Consider the following 16,783-nt stretch of genomic DNA (forward strand, 5'->3'; position numbering starts at 1 on the left):
GGAAAAAACTACTTTTTTTTATTTAGAGATACATGCTCCAGAAATGTGTGCAGATCTAGACAGAACTAAAATTGAATTCAGCAGTCTAATTAATAAGCAGTTTTAAGAGCAAAGGTAAAACAAACTCTTAACTCTCAGGACAGTTTAAAACGGGTTCATTTTCCCACATTTTATCCATTCTTTTAATATTTTGGATGTGTGCTTTGGTTCAATATCCTGCTGTAGGAGTCATGTGAGCAAATTAAAAAGTCACGCATTATGCCGTGGGTAAAAGAAACCTGTCTCAGGAGGAATACTGAATAAAACATACACTTACTCACTGTCTAAACCGCTTATCCAATTGGGGTTGCAGGGGGGTGCTGGAGCCTATCCCAGCTTTTCAATGGGCGCAAGGCACACAGTAACACCCTGGATGGGGCGCCAGTCCATCCCAGGGCAGACACACACACATACACATACACGCATACACACACCCATTCATCTACAGGGCAATTCAGTGTCTCCAATTAACTTGACTGCATGTTTTTGGACTGTGTGAGAAAACCGGAGCTCCCGGAGGAAACCCACACAGACACGGGGAGAACATGCAAACTCCGCACAAAAAGGACCCGGACCGCCCCGCCTGGGGACCTTCTTGCTGTGAGGCAGCAGTGCTACCCACTGAGCCACCGTGCCACTGAATAAAGCATACACAACTTTAAAATTTGGGTTACCACATCATGTGTGCAATATCTTACTTTAATAACAGAAACTGCACTGCTAAGGGTTGCAAGCATTAAAAACAGCTAGTTGAATGCACAACAAAGTGTAAATCATGTATATCAGGATGTACCAAGAACCAAGACCACAGTGCTAAGCAACTGGATACCTTTTTAGCCCTGGTGTGTAGTGTGCCTATGACATTGCCTTTAGAACCACTGGTTTAATCAGTTACATGCTACAGTGCTCTACAATGACATTATAAAATCACTGACAATAATGAAACACTCAGAATATTAATACAACATCACCTAACTCTATTTAAATTTCAAAATCAGGCAGATTTAGACCAGCATGCCTTTTGTTTTGGACGTCAATCTATACGTGACTCAGTTTTGCCCCCAGACACGACCTTATTTCCAGCTGTGGGGAAATTGTTTTATTGTAATAACAGAGGTAGAGAAATGAAAACAGGTAATATGAAAGAAACCCAAGTGTTCACCCTCACTGGACTATTTTAAAGGTCACATTCATGCTAAGTTTGAGAGCAGACTTGTACCTGACTGAAAATGAGACGCTTTGCCTGAAACACAAAACCTACATTTTTTTCCTCTCGACTGGTCGTACAGCTGCAGCTTAGCTGATTTGTGGCGTGAGGAGAAAAGCTCATCTCTTCAACCCTTCATTCTGTCAGTGTGAATTTAGATGCAGCATCCTATCTGTATTGGAACATTAATTTAACTTTACCCATTGACAGCTGTAATGACCTTTTGCCAACTCATTTTTCACCACCAGGAAGGGTGAGCACTATTAATTGAGATTTGTTTATGCAGAGATATTCCAAAAACAGCGCTACACCCACTGAAAAATAAATGGATTCAAATTATATAGGGGGGCATGGTGGCTCGGTGGGTAGCATTGTCGCCTTACAGCAAGAGGGTCCGGGGCTCCATTACCAGGTGGCGCGTTCTGGGTCCTTTCTGTGTGGAGTTTGCATGTTCTTCCCATGGTCTGATTTTGTCCAAAGTCCCCACAGGTATGAGTGTGTGTGAATGTGTGTATTTGCCTGGGTGTTTTCTGCCTTTCGCCCAGTGAATCAGACCCCCGCGACCCTGAATAAGATAAAGCGCTGATAAAAGAGACAATGAATGAATAAATAAAATTATATGATGGCAACCTCCCTGCAAATATGACAAATACTGTAGATGAGACCTAAATCTATACACCAGTGATATTAAAACCTTTTGGCAGAGCCCATACATACATCTTGCATTCTTTCAAATACTAACAATACATTATTTATTTATTTATTAGAATTTTAAAGTCATGTTTTACACTTATGACAGAACTGGTAGCTACAGGTTACACGATTCAAGTTTCAAGTTCGAACACCATCACAGGCAATTTTATTTCTCCAATTCACCTATTTTATGTCTTTGGAATCTGGGAGGACACCAGAGCTCCAGGAGGAAAATCATCCAGACATGGGGAGAACATGCAAATTCCACACAGAAAGGACCTGGCCTTGATTACTCCACCGTGAAATCGAACACAAGACCTTACTGTGAGGTGACAGTGCTACCCACTGAGCCCTAATATCAATACAAGCTGTTAAACACATGAACACTTTAATATAGAGTATTTGGTATTAAATCACACGAATCACACTAATACTTTTCCTTAAGTTTAATTCATATTCCAATTTAGCATTGTTACATAAGTTCTGTATTTACAAACCCAATTTCCAAAAAAAGTTGAGTATTTAAAAATGCAAAAAAGAATGATTTATTATTCATCTTGAACCTTTATTTATCTAAATTAATTTACAAATTGATTGTAGTTTGTAAGTCTAAACATTTTTGGAAATTAACACAAGACTTCATCTGCTCAACAGTGATGCGCCGTCCCTTTTAAATAGTTGTTTTCAGAATTAGAGGAATAAACATAATCCAGCAGTCAGCAGAACAAATCAATTATGACTACTGCATTCACCGATCAGGCATAACATTATGACCACTGACAGGTGAAGTGAATAACACTGATTATCTCTTCATTACATTTTATCCTCAAAGTTGATGTGTTAGAGGCAGGAAAAATTAACAAGCGTAAGGATTTGAGCAAGTTTGACAAGGGCCAAATTGTGATGGTTAGACGACTGGGTCAGAGCATCTCCAGAACTGCAGCTCCTGTGGGGTGTTCCCGGTGATCCAAGGAAGGAAGAGTGGTAAACCGGTGACAGGGTCATGGGCGGTCAAGGCTCACTGATGCACGTGGAGGGCGAAGGGTGGCCCATGTGGTCCAATCCAACAGACGATGGAGCTCAAATTGCTGAAGAAGTTAACGCTGGTTCTGATAGAAAGGTGTCAGAATACACAGGGCATCGCAGTTGCAGGGCTGTTTTGGCAGCAAAAGGGGGACCAACACAATATTAGGAAGGTGGTCATAATGTTATGCATCATCTGTGTATTTGTGTAATAACTGAATGAAAATAACTTTCACTCAGTCTACAAATAGTAATATGACTGCATACACAGTGTGCAGTCTTTTTAATTTGCTATGTGTGGTAAAAGAATAGACCGGTATATCAACCTGTGAAGAAATCACTACCCATGAACTGATTATATCAACAAAACCCTTCAACACATCTGTGTATAAATGTTTACTTCATAAAAAATCAAAATACTTAAAAAAAAGCCCTGACAGTGTCTCTCTGTTGTTCATTTTTTTTGGTGATTTCTAGATCATTCCAGCCATCCAGGGAGGCAGAAACAGTCCAGCGGTACCCAAAATGCACACCAGCACAAACATCCATAGAAATATTCTATCAATCACCATGGCAACATATTTCCAGTCTTCTCTTACCTGGAAAAAGAGAACATCTGATTAATTTTACATATCCTGACTGAATTGTCCTGTAAATTTTATTAATTCTAGTCATTTTTATGGATGACCAGTTTCACTCTGAAAAGGTCACTTTTTATTCGCTGTCAAGTTAAAAAATGACGTCAGTATCTGTCCATCACCTAGTGAGCTGATCTGGCATGCAAATGAAATGTCTAGTGAATGTAAGTTCCCATATGATAAGAGAATATAGTACTTTTCATTCATGCAATAACCTGCTTTTACAGTTTAAAAACTTACTGAAAAGTCCAAGTCTTCAGCCTTGAGATGATCTGCAATGTATTGGACACCTTCAAGAGCCTTTAGAAGTGATGGTGACAGTTGAAATTCTGTCTGCCTAATCTTGGACTCTTTGAGGCATCTTGGGCTTAAGTTCTGAGAACCTATAAGTCTTTGTCTTGTAAAGACACGTCCACCTCTTTCTGTACTGAAGTGGGAATGTCTGCATGCCCCACTGTCCTTCTGACAGTGCCAAAGAGCCTCTGTCCCATGGACGGCCTCCATAGCATCCATGAATACGCTCTCAGCACTGTTGCACTGTAATTCACAGACATTGTCCAGAGATAATGTGTGAAACAGAGTGTTCAGGGGTGTATCAGGAGATATGGAAGGACTTGAGGCCAAAGAAGTGGGAATTTGTGTGCATTTGATTCTAGGAGCAAGGTTCATAAGGGTGGGTTCCTCTTGCAGGATGGAGTACTGGCTGCTGGGAGAACTACAGAAAAGGGGAGCTTTGGAAGATGCTTCTCTTTGTATTGTACTCACTGGGGTGACAGAGACTGTGCCTGGATCTGGGGGTATGGTCAAGGTTAGGGTATGGTCAGTAGGTTGCAGTCCCACTGGCCTGTGTATCATTTCAATCAGCTTGCTGCAGTTTCTTTTGCCAGATGCTGGTGGACGCTTCATGAAAAGGTAGCGAGGCACCACGTGGAGGAAAAGCTGGCGCACCCAGTGTGGCATACGATGGGTCCGGGATGACCGGTGGTGCACATTCAGCACAAACACAGTGATTATAATAGACAAGGTGACAAAAATCATGGTGAAGAGCAGATACTCGCCAATAAGGGGAATCACCAGCGAGGTTGAAGGGATGATCTCGGTAATCAGCAGGAGGAAGACTGTAAGTGAAAGAAGAACAGAAATGCACAGTGTAATCTTCTCTGCACACTCTGAGGGCAGGTAGAAGACGAGAACTGTCAGGCATGAGATTAGCAAGCAAGGGATGATCAAGTTGATGGTGTAGAACAAAGGGAGTCTGCGGATGATGAAGTAGAAGGTGATGTCCGGGTAGATTTCGGTGCAGCACTCGTACTTCTTAATGTTGTATTTTCCGACAGCATTGATAATGACCCACTCACCGCTCTCCCAGTAATCCATTTGGTCAACGTCACTGTCCATGCTTACCAAGTCAATCTTGGCTCGGTCATACGTCCAGGAGCCAAACTTCATCTTACAGTTTTGCTGATCAAAAGGGAAAAATGTGACATCAATACTGCAGGAGCTCTTGTATATAGCAGGAGGCTTCCATTTGACCCTGCCATCATGGAAAACCTGGGCTTTGGTCAAATGTGTCACAGCAAAATCTCCATCAGCACTGCAATAAAGAAATGCATAAACAACACACAGTTCTACAGCTGCACAAAGCCATGCATTAGAATTACCAATAGGAATTACCAATAGATACCATAGGTGGCCCTGTCCAATCAAACGTTACATTGTCATGAGCTTAGAGCCTCTTGTTCTCTAATCCCATGGTGATGTCTTCACTCTGGACAGTGTCACCTTTGTTCCAGCAGCTTTTATTAAAACTCAAATTCATGAGAAACAAACTTGAAGTTTGTGGTCCAATCATTGAGTCACAACCACGTACAGTTGCATAAATCCAGATATGGCATACATCTCTCTGCTTTTGTTAGAGATAATGGTGTTTCTGTCTCCTTGTATGTCAGAGAGGAAGTGATCAGTCAGTCATGGGCATCTGTGAGCTTCTAGGTATGGAAAGGATGCAACAGATCTGCCCAGTAAGTTGTATGTATGACAGTTTGCATAATTGTTTTAACTGGAAGCTGTTTGGAACAGGAAAGATCAAGTAGGTATTTAAAAAAAGTACTTTTGCCAATGACTGGGGGGGGGGGGGGGGGGGGTGCTGGAGCCTATCCCAGCTTTTCAATGGGCGCAAGGCATACAGTAACACCGTGGACAGGGCGCCGGTCCATCACAGGGCAGACACACATACACATACACACACATACACACACATTCTCCTATAGGGCTATTCAGTGTCTCCAATTAACCTGACTGCATGTATTTGGACTGTGGGAGGAAAGCGGAGCTCTCGGAGGAAACCCACGCAGACACGAGGAGAACATGCAAACTCCGCACAGAAAGGACCCGGACCGCCCCGCCTGGGGATCGAACCCAGGACCTTCTTGCTGTGATGCGACAGTGCTACCCACCGAGCCACCATGCCGCCCACTGGACTGTTTAGTTTAATACATTTTTTGTGCTGAGTCAGTAACAATCACTACAAGCCAAATAATGAAAATAATGGTAGAATCTTTAGAAGGTTTTGCTGAATCTGTACTGATAAAATCATAAGCATGACATAATTTATATGCAGTGTTATTATATGCAATATTTTGTACTTGACATGAGTAGCTGGACTGATGGTAAATTTGACATTAGTATAAAGAGCACCTACTTGTTATAGAGCACAATATCGGGCCTCCAGATGAGCTCGGAGGGGATTCGAATGGAGGTGACATTCTCAAACTCCTCAGGGTTCCAGCGCAGCTTGTAATCGCTCCATTCCTGTCAGGACACATACACACTCATCAATGTTCTGAATCAGCAGGCATGACAAGAAACCAAGAGTAAAGTAACGGGAGCCTAAGTCCAATTAAAAATCTCATTAATTTTCAATTATATGCTCCAACTGATCAAAACATACCTGTTTCACCCAGACATTGGTGGTCATCATTTGATTCTTTTCATCCTGTCACAGGGAATACAAGCAGAATGCTAAACCTGGCTTTTAAAGCAATGTGATTAGTTTATACATAATAACCCTCATGTATTTCTGTACAATATAATGTATTTCAGTCAGATTGCTCCTGAAAAAAAGAAATACTTTGCCTTAAAGGTCAAAGAAATTTGGTAAGAACAATTTATTATATAATTATATCAATTTAAAAACAATGATCAATGGCAAATACACTATATGATCAAAGGAATGTGAAAACCTGCCATAAAGCTTTCTATTTCCAAATGGTTTGGAATCAATGTACCAATTTTTCTCTTTCATCTTTTTTTTAAGTTGTCTTGTTAAAACGTCCTGATTTAGCATCTATGCTAACGAGAATCCTGCTCTAATATGTTTCAGTACTTCTTTTTTTACTTTTCTCCATTAATATAGATTTTTTAAGTACCCCTTACACAAATATACCTTTCTATAGAACGACAGCCAAACACTTGACAACTTGCGTTGTATACATATAATTTTTTGTATTTTGTTTATGCCTGTTCTCACCTTTTTCTCCTGACTTTTTAGCCCGTCAAATTTGCCCGATTGCATCATGCTTTCTCTCTATTAATGCTGATCGCTGGTGTGATTGAGGAGAACAAAGCTAACCCACACCCCCTCCGACAAGTGGGCAGCAGCCATATGCATTTTTTTACCTGCACTAGATGAGTGCTTATCCCATGAGATGAGATCCCAGCCAGCCAGCCAGGACAATCAGCCAGCAGAGGTCGTAGTTGCATCAGCTACGAGAAGACCCTATCTGGCTTACTACTACCCACCCCTATATGAACAACAGGCCAGTTGTTGTTCGTGTGGCTGCTCAGCCCAGACGGATGGCAGAGCCGAGATTCGATACAATGTATTCGAGATCCCAGCTCCGGTGTGCTAGCGTGTGTTTTTACCACTGCGCCACCTGATTTCTGTTCATGTTCATTTAAGTAAAATGTCAGTTGACACTGTCACATTTAAAGTGGATGTTTGTACCATATACATGTATTAAATAACAAAAGCAAACATTTTCTGTACATACAGGTCCTTCTCAAAAAATTAGCATATTGTGATAAAGTTCATTATTTTCCATAATGTAATGATAAAAATTAAACTTTCATATATTTTAGATTCATTGCACACCAACTGAAATATTTCAGGTCTTTTATTGTTTTAATACTGATGATTTTGGCATACAGCTCATGAAAACCCAAAATTCCTATCTCAAAAAATTAGCATATCATGAAAAGGTTCTCTAAACGAGCTATTAACCTAATCATCTGAATCAACGAATTAACTCTAAACACCTGCAAAAGATTCCTGAGGCTTTTAAAAACTCCCAGCCTGGTTCATTACTCAAAACTGCAATCATGGGTAAGACTGCCGACCTGACTGCTGTCCAGAAGGCCATCATTGACACCCTCAAGCAAGAGGGTAAGACACACAAAGAAATTTCTGAACGAATAGGCTGTTCCCAGAGTGCTGTATCAAGGCACCTCAGTGGGAAGTCTGTGGGAAGGAAAAAGTGTGGCAGAAAACGCTGCACAACGAGAAGAGGTGACCGGACCCTGAGGAAGATTGTGGAGAAGGGCCGATTCCAGACCTTGGGGGACCTGCGGAAGCAGTGGACTGAGTCTGGAGTAGAAACATCCAGAGCCACCGTGCACAGGCGTGTGCAGGAAATGGGCTACAGGTGCCGCATTCCCCAGGTCAAGCCACTTTTGAACCAGAAACAGCGGCAGAAGCGCCTGACCTGGGCTACAGAGAAGCAGCACTGGACTGTTGCTCAGTGGTCCAAAGTACTGTTTTCGGAAATCAAGGTGCCAGAGTCTGGAGGAAGACTGGGGAGAAGGAAATGCCAAAATGCCTGAAGTCCAGTGTCAAGTACCCACAGTCAGTGATGGTCTGGGGTGCCATGTCAGCTGCTGGTGTTGGTCCACTGTGTTTTATCAAGGGCAGGGTCAATGCAGCTAGCTATCAGGAGATTTTGGAGCACTTCATGCTTCCATCTGCTGAAAAGCTTTATGGAGATGAAGATTTCATTTTTCAGCACGACCTGGCACCTGCTCACAGTGCCAAAACCACTGGTGAATGGTTTACTGACCATGGTATTACTGTGCTCAATTGGCCTGCCAACTCTCCTGACCTGAACCCCATAGACAATCTGTGGGATATTGTGAAGAGAAATTTGAGAGACACAAGACCCAACACTCTGGATGAGCTTAAGGCCGCTATCGAAGCATCCTGGGCCTCCATAACACCTCAGCAGTGCCACAGGCTGATTGCCTCCATGCCACGCCGCATTGAAGCAGTCATTTCTGCAAAAGGATTCCCGACCAAGTATTGAGTGCATAACTGAACATAATTATTTGAAGGTTGACTTTTTTTGTATTAAAAACACTTTTCTTTTATTGGTCGGATGAAATATGCTAATTTTTTGAGATAGGAATTTTGGGTTTTCATGAGCTGTATGCCAAAATCATCAGTATTAAAACAATAAAAGACCTGAAATATTTCAGTTGGTGTGCAATGAATCTAAAATATATGAAAGTTTAATTTTTATCATTACATTATGGAAAATAATGAACTTTATCACAATATGCTAATTTTTTGAGAAGGACCTGTATATATTTGTGATAAAATGTTTGACAAGGACAAGTATGCAAGATTTTACAGATTTATGTTCCAGCTATATAACAGCATACAGATGAAAAACTCACGACATCAATGAGTTGTGCGATGGAGAGGCCGAAATGGACCAGCACAACATCTGAGATGTTCTCTACAGGACGAGAGAGCTTATTATAGCGTTGGAATAAAACCTGAAGTAGTCTCTCCTCTGCATGGGCACGCGCTGGTGTGGCTGTACACACTAAACAAGGAGAAGAAAAAAACAGATGGATGTATGATTATGAAGAGGGCTTCTTCAAATACTCAAACCACTGGCATATAATTTCCAATCAACTACTGTTTTGATTAGTCTTCTGTCTTGCACACATGAGTTGTTGAATCGTTGCTCATATCTGTCAGGTCAGTACAAACGTAGTTACTAAAAACTTGGGACAGTAGGAAAAATGTTAAGGTTTAATTAATAATATTGAATGAGTATTAATCATAGTTAGATAATTTAGGTATGAAATGATTTTATTATTAATATGAACTGGAAATGTTTTATTTTACATATAGCCTATTTTATCTAATATAGTAATCTCTGAATTAGTCACATTAAGTTTTATTTATGTGGGATTACTTAGTTCTGGGATGACATGTAGCCACACAGAAACATGGGCTTTGAGGACCTGGTTTCAATTTTCAGCTCCATTGTCTTTGAGGAACCTCCATGTCCATTGTGGTTTCTTCTGTGTATTTAGGCTTTCTCTCACCTCTCATGAAGGTGGCTGAGCCCCTGAACGTGAAAAATTGTTAATAAATATGTAATAAAAATGTCATACATTCATACTTACTTCCAGATATTTGCCATGTGTTTATTTGACATTTGCACTTTAGGTAGGATAATAGTTGTATTGATGTGGTCAATTAGTTAAATCTTGCTAAAAATATCAGAGCAATCTAAGATTTAATTAATAATTTTACTTTTTTGTTCATGTAAATGTTTACAAACTTTCAAATGCTTATCCATGACGTCCTGAATTACTGGTAATCGCCTGTTCTACTGGTAACATTTTTAAGTTGTCAACATTGGAGAAATCAGAAAATACACATACATACCTTCATACATTTAGCATTTTAAAGGCTATTAAAAACAACACATGGCCATATGAACTGTTAGACCTCCTTTTACACTGGAAATGTAACAAATCTGTCTGGATGAAAATGCAGGTAAATATTACTCCCAGGAGTATGATTAAAAAGACATACATTTTCTTAGAGATTCAAAGGATTAAAGAATTTTAGATATAGCAAATATCCAAATTCTACAGTTGGAGAAAATCTACAAGTGTAAGTGCTGGAGTTACACGGCACTACAAGATGATAATGGACATTTAATTCAGTGCTCAGATTGAACAACAAAAAAGCTTTTTGGCAACTTATATTTAAGGTTGGTTTGGTGTAAACAATTGTTTGTATGGTGGTGTGTTCGGGCTATTGCTCCACCAGACTCAACTTTGGTAAGTTGCACAACATCATGGACTCCATAAAGTACTAGGAGATTTTAAATGGAAATCTAGCTGCCTCTGCCAAGTAGGACAATGTAGGGCAATGATCCAAAAACATCTATCTCCACAAAAAGGTAAACAATTTTCATAATATTTTATTCCTTTTTTAACAAAGAGTGACAATAATTTATTGTATCTTCTGTTATATTATTATTAAATTTTGAAATATTGAAAAGTTATATTCTGTATATTTTAACTGTATGCTGTTTACAAAAAGCAGGTGTGGGAAACTACTGGGCAAAGTTATTCACTAGATAGGCTACACTAAATCTTCAAATTAAAACAATCAACAAAGAGGCTAAAAAGGCAAAAACCAACCCTGATTAAATTTAAATTACATTTATTTGATGGAACAGATCCAGTCACAAGTTTGTGATGAGTGCCAGTATAACACAGATAAAGTCTGTATCATGCTGGCACAAGACAGTTGGCAAGACTTTCATAGTATGATATGACATTTTTTGCATCAAGTAGTCTTTGTCACCTGAAGTTAATAAACAATCAAGTACAAACAGAGATAAGACATTAAAGTAAAGATAGACTTTACCATAGCTGATCTGAAGATAGAAGATCAAGATCAAGATTAGCTGAAGGCTCCTGTTTGTACTCATCTCGAATGGTCAGCTCTTTCCTCTCTAAAAACTAAACAAATATTGAAGCTAAAAATATTTACTGTACATTTAACTGAACTTGAATGTCACATAAAATACGATTTTTAATTATCTTATAATCTTTCTTAAGGCATTTAAAAGACAGTGTCAGATATCGACAGCTGCTGAATGCAGTTAGTAGTCTGTATCCAATGAAACAGCTGTAGTGAAGGTTTTCCTATACCTTTTTCTCATCACTTGCCCCTCCTTCACTTCCCCCTCTTCTCTCTCTCTCTCTGTACCCCCACCTTCCAACCTTGCAATATTTGGCTGAATAACTGTGTTGCACTGGTAGTGGGAGCAACACACCAAGTGGATGGGAAAGAATAGTGCCGAGCACTTAACTTTATCCTCTTAAAACCATATATATCACTCATTTAATAATTAGTTTTGCATGTATGAAACAGTGCAATATCTATGTATTAAATCATGTGTGTATGTGGAGTTAAATCCATAGGATGCCAATAGAGGCGACCTTGGAACAATCTGACTAAGTGAGCGATCTGTTAATGCACTGCAGAGAATCATTTGTTACGTCTCGGAAAGTGATCTGAGCATGCAGACTTGATCAGAGGCCAAAAAAGACACAGGATGCTCTTTGCCTGCTAATTACTAAGTGCCATCTTTGGCATGAAACTGCTCTTCCACACTGTGCATACTGTAAAGTCTAATTAAATGAAAGCAGATTGACTGGGATCTTTAGGTGATGCGTTTGTTAATGACACTGAAAAAGATAATCTGCAAATTTACAATTCAGCAAATGGTTTTGTTACAGCTTAATGCTCTAATATGCAAATAACATAATAAGTTTTAATAATTATGTTAACATTTTATAGACCAATCAAGCACTTCTGTATTTACTTTTGAAAGCTTTATCTTTGAACTTCAGCTGTAAATGTGAGATTAGCTAAGTAAACTAGATTTTTGGTAAACTAGACAGGGATTTTTTTTCCCTGTGCCTCTGCCAGCTCTTTTAACACCTGCCATGATCAGATCCAGAAAATTGATTAACTAGCTGTCTCGACACACACTGCAGATTAGCAAAGACAATAAACAACATACACATGAATTGCTCTCCTATGCAACATAAAATCTAGAGCATTCTTAGCTATGTAATTATTAAATTACACAATGTATATTGTTTGTTTACTAAGTTGAAATAAAAAAGATGTATTAGGTATTCATTGACTCATTTACTGATTTTATTATTTATTATACTTTCAAGTGTCCACTTTAACCTCACACACAGACACTACATGGACAAAAGTATTGAGACACAAGCATTTCAGCTACAACAGTTGCAAACAGATGTAATAAATCAATTATATTAAGCAAATTCTACGCTTCTAATGTTGCAGCATAAACTTAAGTAAGGCTGCGCCACCGTGCACAAAACAAGTTCTATAAAGACATGAAGACATGCTGGGTTTAAAGAGACTCAATTGGCCTGCACAAAACCTTGACCTCAGCCCTGAACTGCCATGGAATAAACTGGAAAATCAACTAAGGCTTTTTGACCAACATAAGTGACCAGCCAGACAAATGCCCTTTTGACTAAATGGGCACAAATTCTCACAGTCATTTCAAAATCCTGTGAGAAGCCCTCTCTAAAGAGTAGCTGCTGTTATAGCTGAAAAATCACACAGAGGTCATTTTATTTTAATACTGGGATGTTCAACAAGCTCATGGTCAGGTGTCCAAATACTTTTGGTCAGACAGTGTACTTTGTGTCTTTTGATTTTGTAGTTATATATACAAAAAGTATGTATTTAAAAGCATAAACAAAGAGGTAGCAATATAATTGCTGGGAGTGAGGGATTTTCAGTATATTAAAATGTATGTACAAAATGTGATGGTTATATAAATATAAATTAAGTTTTACATATTAATCATGTGAATAAAAAGGGTTTTTTGCACACCTGGCACCCCTTATGACCCAACACTTAAATGAATACTGACAAACAGGAAGAAATGATGATGCTTTAGGTTAAGAACTAAGTAAAAAAAAGCTGGAGCTTCAACTCAATATGAAGAGGACAAAAGTCATGACAGCAGGAAAGAACACTAACTTTACCCTTGATGGAGATGTTGGAGTGATGGACAGCTTTTGCCTGCTTGGATGAATTATTTACAGCAAAGGATCCAGCAGTGAGGAAATATGACACAGACTGGCACTTGGAAGAAAAAGTATAAAGGTATAAAAAAAAGTAATGTTTTTTTCTCCAAACAAATCAGAACTGTCAAACTTCTCTGTGTTTCTTTATGGATGTGAAAGCTGGACAGTAAAAAGTGGGATAGAAAAAATCTGATCTAACCTCTCACCTGATACCCAGGTAACCTGAAGTTCTGTTACTTTAGACACATTATAGTGAGAAAAAAGAAGATTATAAGAAGAACTTTTATTGGAATAAAAAGCAATATGCTTGAAGGAGTTGAAGGTAAAGGAGGAAGAGGATGGCCAGGAACAAATGGATTAATAAAATCAGAGAAATAATGAACAAACCCTTAAGAAGTCTGAAAACACAAATGAGAGACAAGATGTCCTGGAAAAACATTATCCATATGATCCCCACGAATCAAAAACAGCTTAAAGGCACTGGAATGTTAGGCATAAGTTTGAACCTTTTTCAGCTGTGCTGTCCACCAGCCGGGTCTCTACACAGACACAATTGTCTGTGTCTATCAGGAGGGAAGGTTAAAGGGATTTCCTTTTACTGCAATTGTGGCCTCTGCTGACTGGTTGAAGGTGCCTGCACAAAAATGGTAAATAATGTAGAGCAGTATGTGAATCTCATATGCGAATGGTGAAAAGAAGCGTATGGCAACTGTCAAGTGTCTTTGGTACGGCCCTGCTCATTCAAGGAAGCGGTCTGCAGCAATGGAGAAAAGATTTAAGTGGGTAATTTGATATGACTAGACTGGGAGAAAAATGTAAAAATGCATAAATAGAATACATACAAAAGATAATAATAATAATAATGACAGTCTGGTTGTTAGCAAGGTCTGTGTTAAAAAAAAAAAAAATGGCTTGCACCATTTTAACAATTTGACCAAACTACTAAAGAATATAATCAAAATTCACCTCCGAGACTGGTTAGCAATTTAAAATACTGTAGTGTATTTGATTTCAGGGCTAAATGGTCAGAGAGTGCCGCTGTCCTCCAACCAAATGATTTCAACCTTGAATCTTAATATCCTGTCTTTCATTATGCTTCAGTAAGAAATGACCGGCCAGCAGCAAGCTGTGTCTTTTGCTTTCCTGCCAAACCTGATGTCCAAGATCAATATCAGCCTGATTAAAATTGACATGCTGGTCAGTGAATATCATTTAGCGTAATGAAAGGTGTTCCCACATCAGCTTTGATCAATATTAATAAAGATCCAGCATTAATATGCGATACAGCTGAGAATGAACAGGCAAGAGGATTAATAGACAGACATACTGGTTAATCAACTCTTTGTCACTTGGCCGGTTTCATTTAGTTCAGATTATAAGATTTATAGCTGTGTTATTCAATCAGAAGGATGTCATTTGGGTGCCATCACATTTTATAAGATGCTGGTGAAACAACTATTTTCTATAGGTGTCCTACTAGCATAAATCTGCATTGAAGTTTAAAGCCTATATATTTATATATGAGTTTGTAAAATGTGTTTGTAAAAACGTGTGGATGCCAAACTTTTCACTGCCAATGGTTTTGAAATGAGATGTTCAACAAGCTTGTGGACAGATGTTCACATTCCTTTGGCCATAAAATGTAAAATTTTTATAAAAAATAATATATACATTAATATTTTTCCTGAGTAAAGATTGTATTTACTTCTTCTTCCTCTGTTTGTTTAAATGAAGATCTGGTGCAGTGAGGCTGACATGTGGAGGACCTGCTATGAAGTGTGTTTGCATACTATGGCTCTAAATGCCTGCTGAGAGCCTGCTGAGTTCGTTCCGCAGGTGTTTGCCTAACACATCAAATGACAAGCATCAACAGTGGCAGGACATCTGCTCAGCATGACCTCTGACCCCAGCAAGGTGCTTTCATATTGACTGTTAAAGCCTGCTTCTCCCATTGTGCATCTGTCAAATCTTACAAGAGATCACATTAGAACAAAAACCCACACAAGCACACCTGACGTATAATGCTTTCATATATCATATTGTTCAGAGCATGGCTGAGTACAGAGCGGGTATAAACTCTGTCTGGCTGTGAGCATTCACTCATTTTAGAGGGAATTTAGAGTTGCCAGTCTATTTTCTGCATCTTTTGGGAGATTAAAATTTCTATAATGCAAACAGTTCATAAAAATTATGTAATCAGGAAAATGCAATGTAATAAAATATTATGTATTGTAAAAAATTTTATACACATTGTAGGAGACATTTTATGGCAGTCTTAATTATTTCAACAAATTTTGCTTTTGTGTGACCTGTGTGTCAAAATATGCACATAAAAATGAGAGAGAGAGAGAGAGAGAGAGAGAGAGAGATGAACAGATCATGAAATATGAAACATTTGTTCACCCTGCAGGTTCATCTATATGTACAGCTGTTACTAAAATAGAAAAGTTTTTTAAATGTCACCACATTACTTCTGATATTAATATAAATAATTTAACAATTTCACTTTGGACCATGACTCTGAGAATTTGAAAGCTTTTAAGGGGGAATTTAATAAAGACAAAAAGACTGTAAACAGTTTACTCCACGTCATTCTTTTTAGCATTTATCTTATTCAGCATCTTACTCTTTACATTTTCATGTTATGTTCCTGTCCTGTAAGAAAGCAACATGAGTAAAAACAAAGAAAGGTGAGTTAAAGGTGAGTTAAAGGTTAGTGGTTAAGTTCTTGGTAAAAACTAGGATCTTCAGTCATTTTTTTTGCTGTTTAGAGGAATTCAGAGTTTTTACCATTCGAATGCAAACAACTTTAATCTCTTCAAACTTTTGCATACCCTTACATAATAAAATTTATTATTATAATTCTCAAAGTCACCTTAAGTAATAATAATATCCAATCCAATCTTACTCTGTGCTTTCATCTGTTTCTTAATTATGTTTTTGTTGCTTTCACACCAACACATTCACACTGTCTTTCCTCTCAGACTACTGTCAGACTTCCCGCATCATCACCTGCTGTGATATTAATGAATTGAATGGATAAGACTCCAAAGGCACATATGGAAATACACAAGTGATCATGCTGCAAGCAAATGTGAAAACACACCAGTAATAATTGCAGCAGGAAATAAATTAAGGATGATAAGTGATACTGTTTTGTACCATTAATGGTCTATATGATTACAAAACATGATTTTAAAATAATGCTGTATGTGACTACCAACCAAGA

The 16,783-nt window shown here is 38.6% G+C and overlaps 1 protein-coding gene across 1 annotated transcript; it reads right to left on the reverse strand.

The window, feature by feature from the left end:
• Positions 1-3,435: 3,435 nt before the first annotated feature.
• On the reverse strand, positions 3,436-11,399 carry chrna4b (cholinergic receptor, nicotinic, alpha 4b). The gene is made up of 6 exons (XM_063013530.1): positions 11,336-11,399; positions 9,331-9,482; positions 6,551-6,595; positions 6,302-6,411; positions 3,841-5,194; positions 3,436-3,561 (listed from the first exon to the last, which is right to left on the reverse strand). The coding sequence occupies exons 1-6, from the start codon at positions 11,397-11,399 to the stop codon at positions 3,436-3,438; spliced, it is 1,851 nt and encodes a 616-aa protein (XP_062869600.1).
• Positions 11,400-16,783: the final 5,384 nt, after the last annotated feature.

The sequence above is a fragment of the Trichomycterus rosablanca genome, chromosome 17 (assembly GCF_030014385.1).
Source record: "Trichomycterus rosablanca isolate fTriRos1 chromosome 17, fTriRos1.hap1, whole genome shotgun sequence".
NCBI classification, from domain to species: domain Eukaryota; kingdom Metazoa; phylum Chordata; class Actinopteri; order Siluriformes; family Trichomycteridae; genus Trichomycterus; species Trichomycterus rosablanca.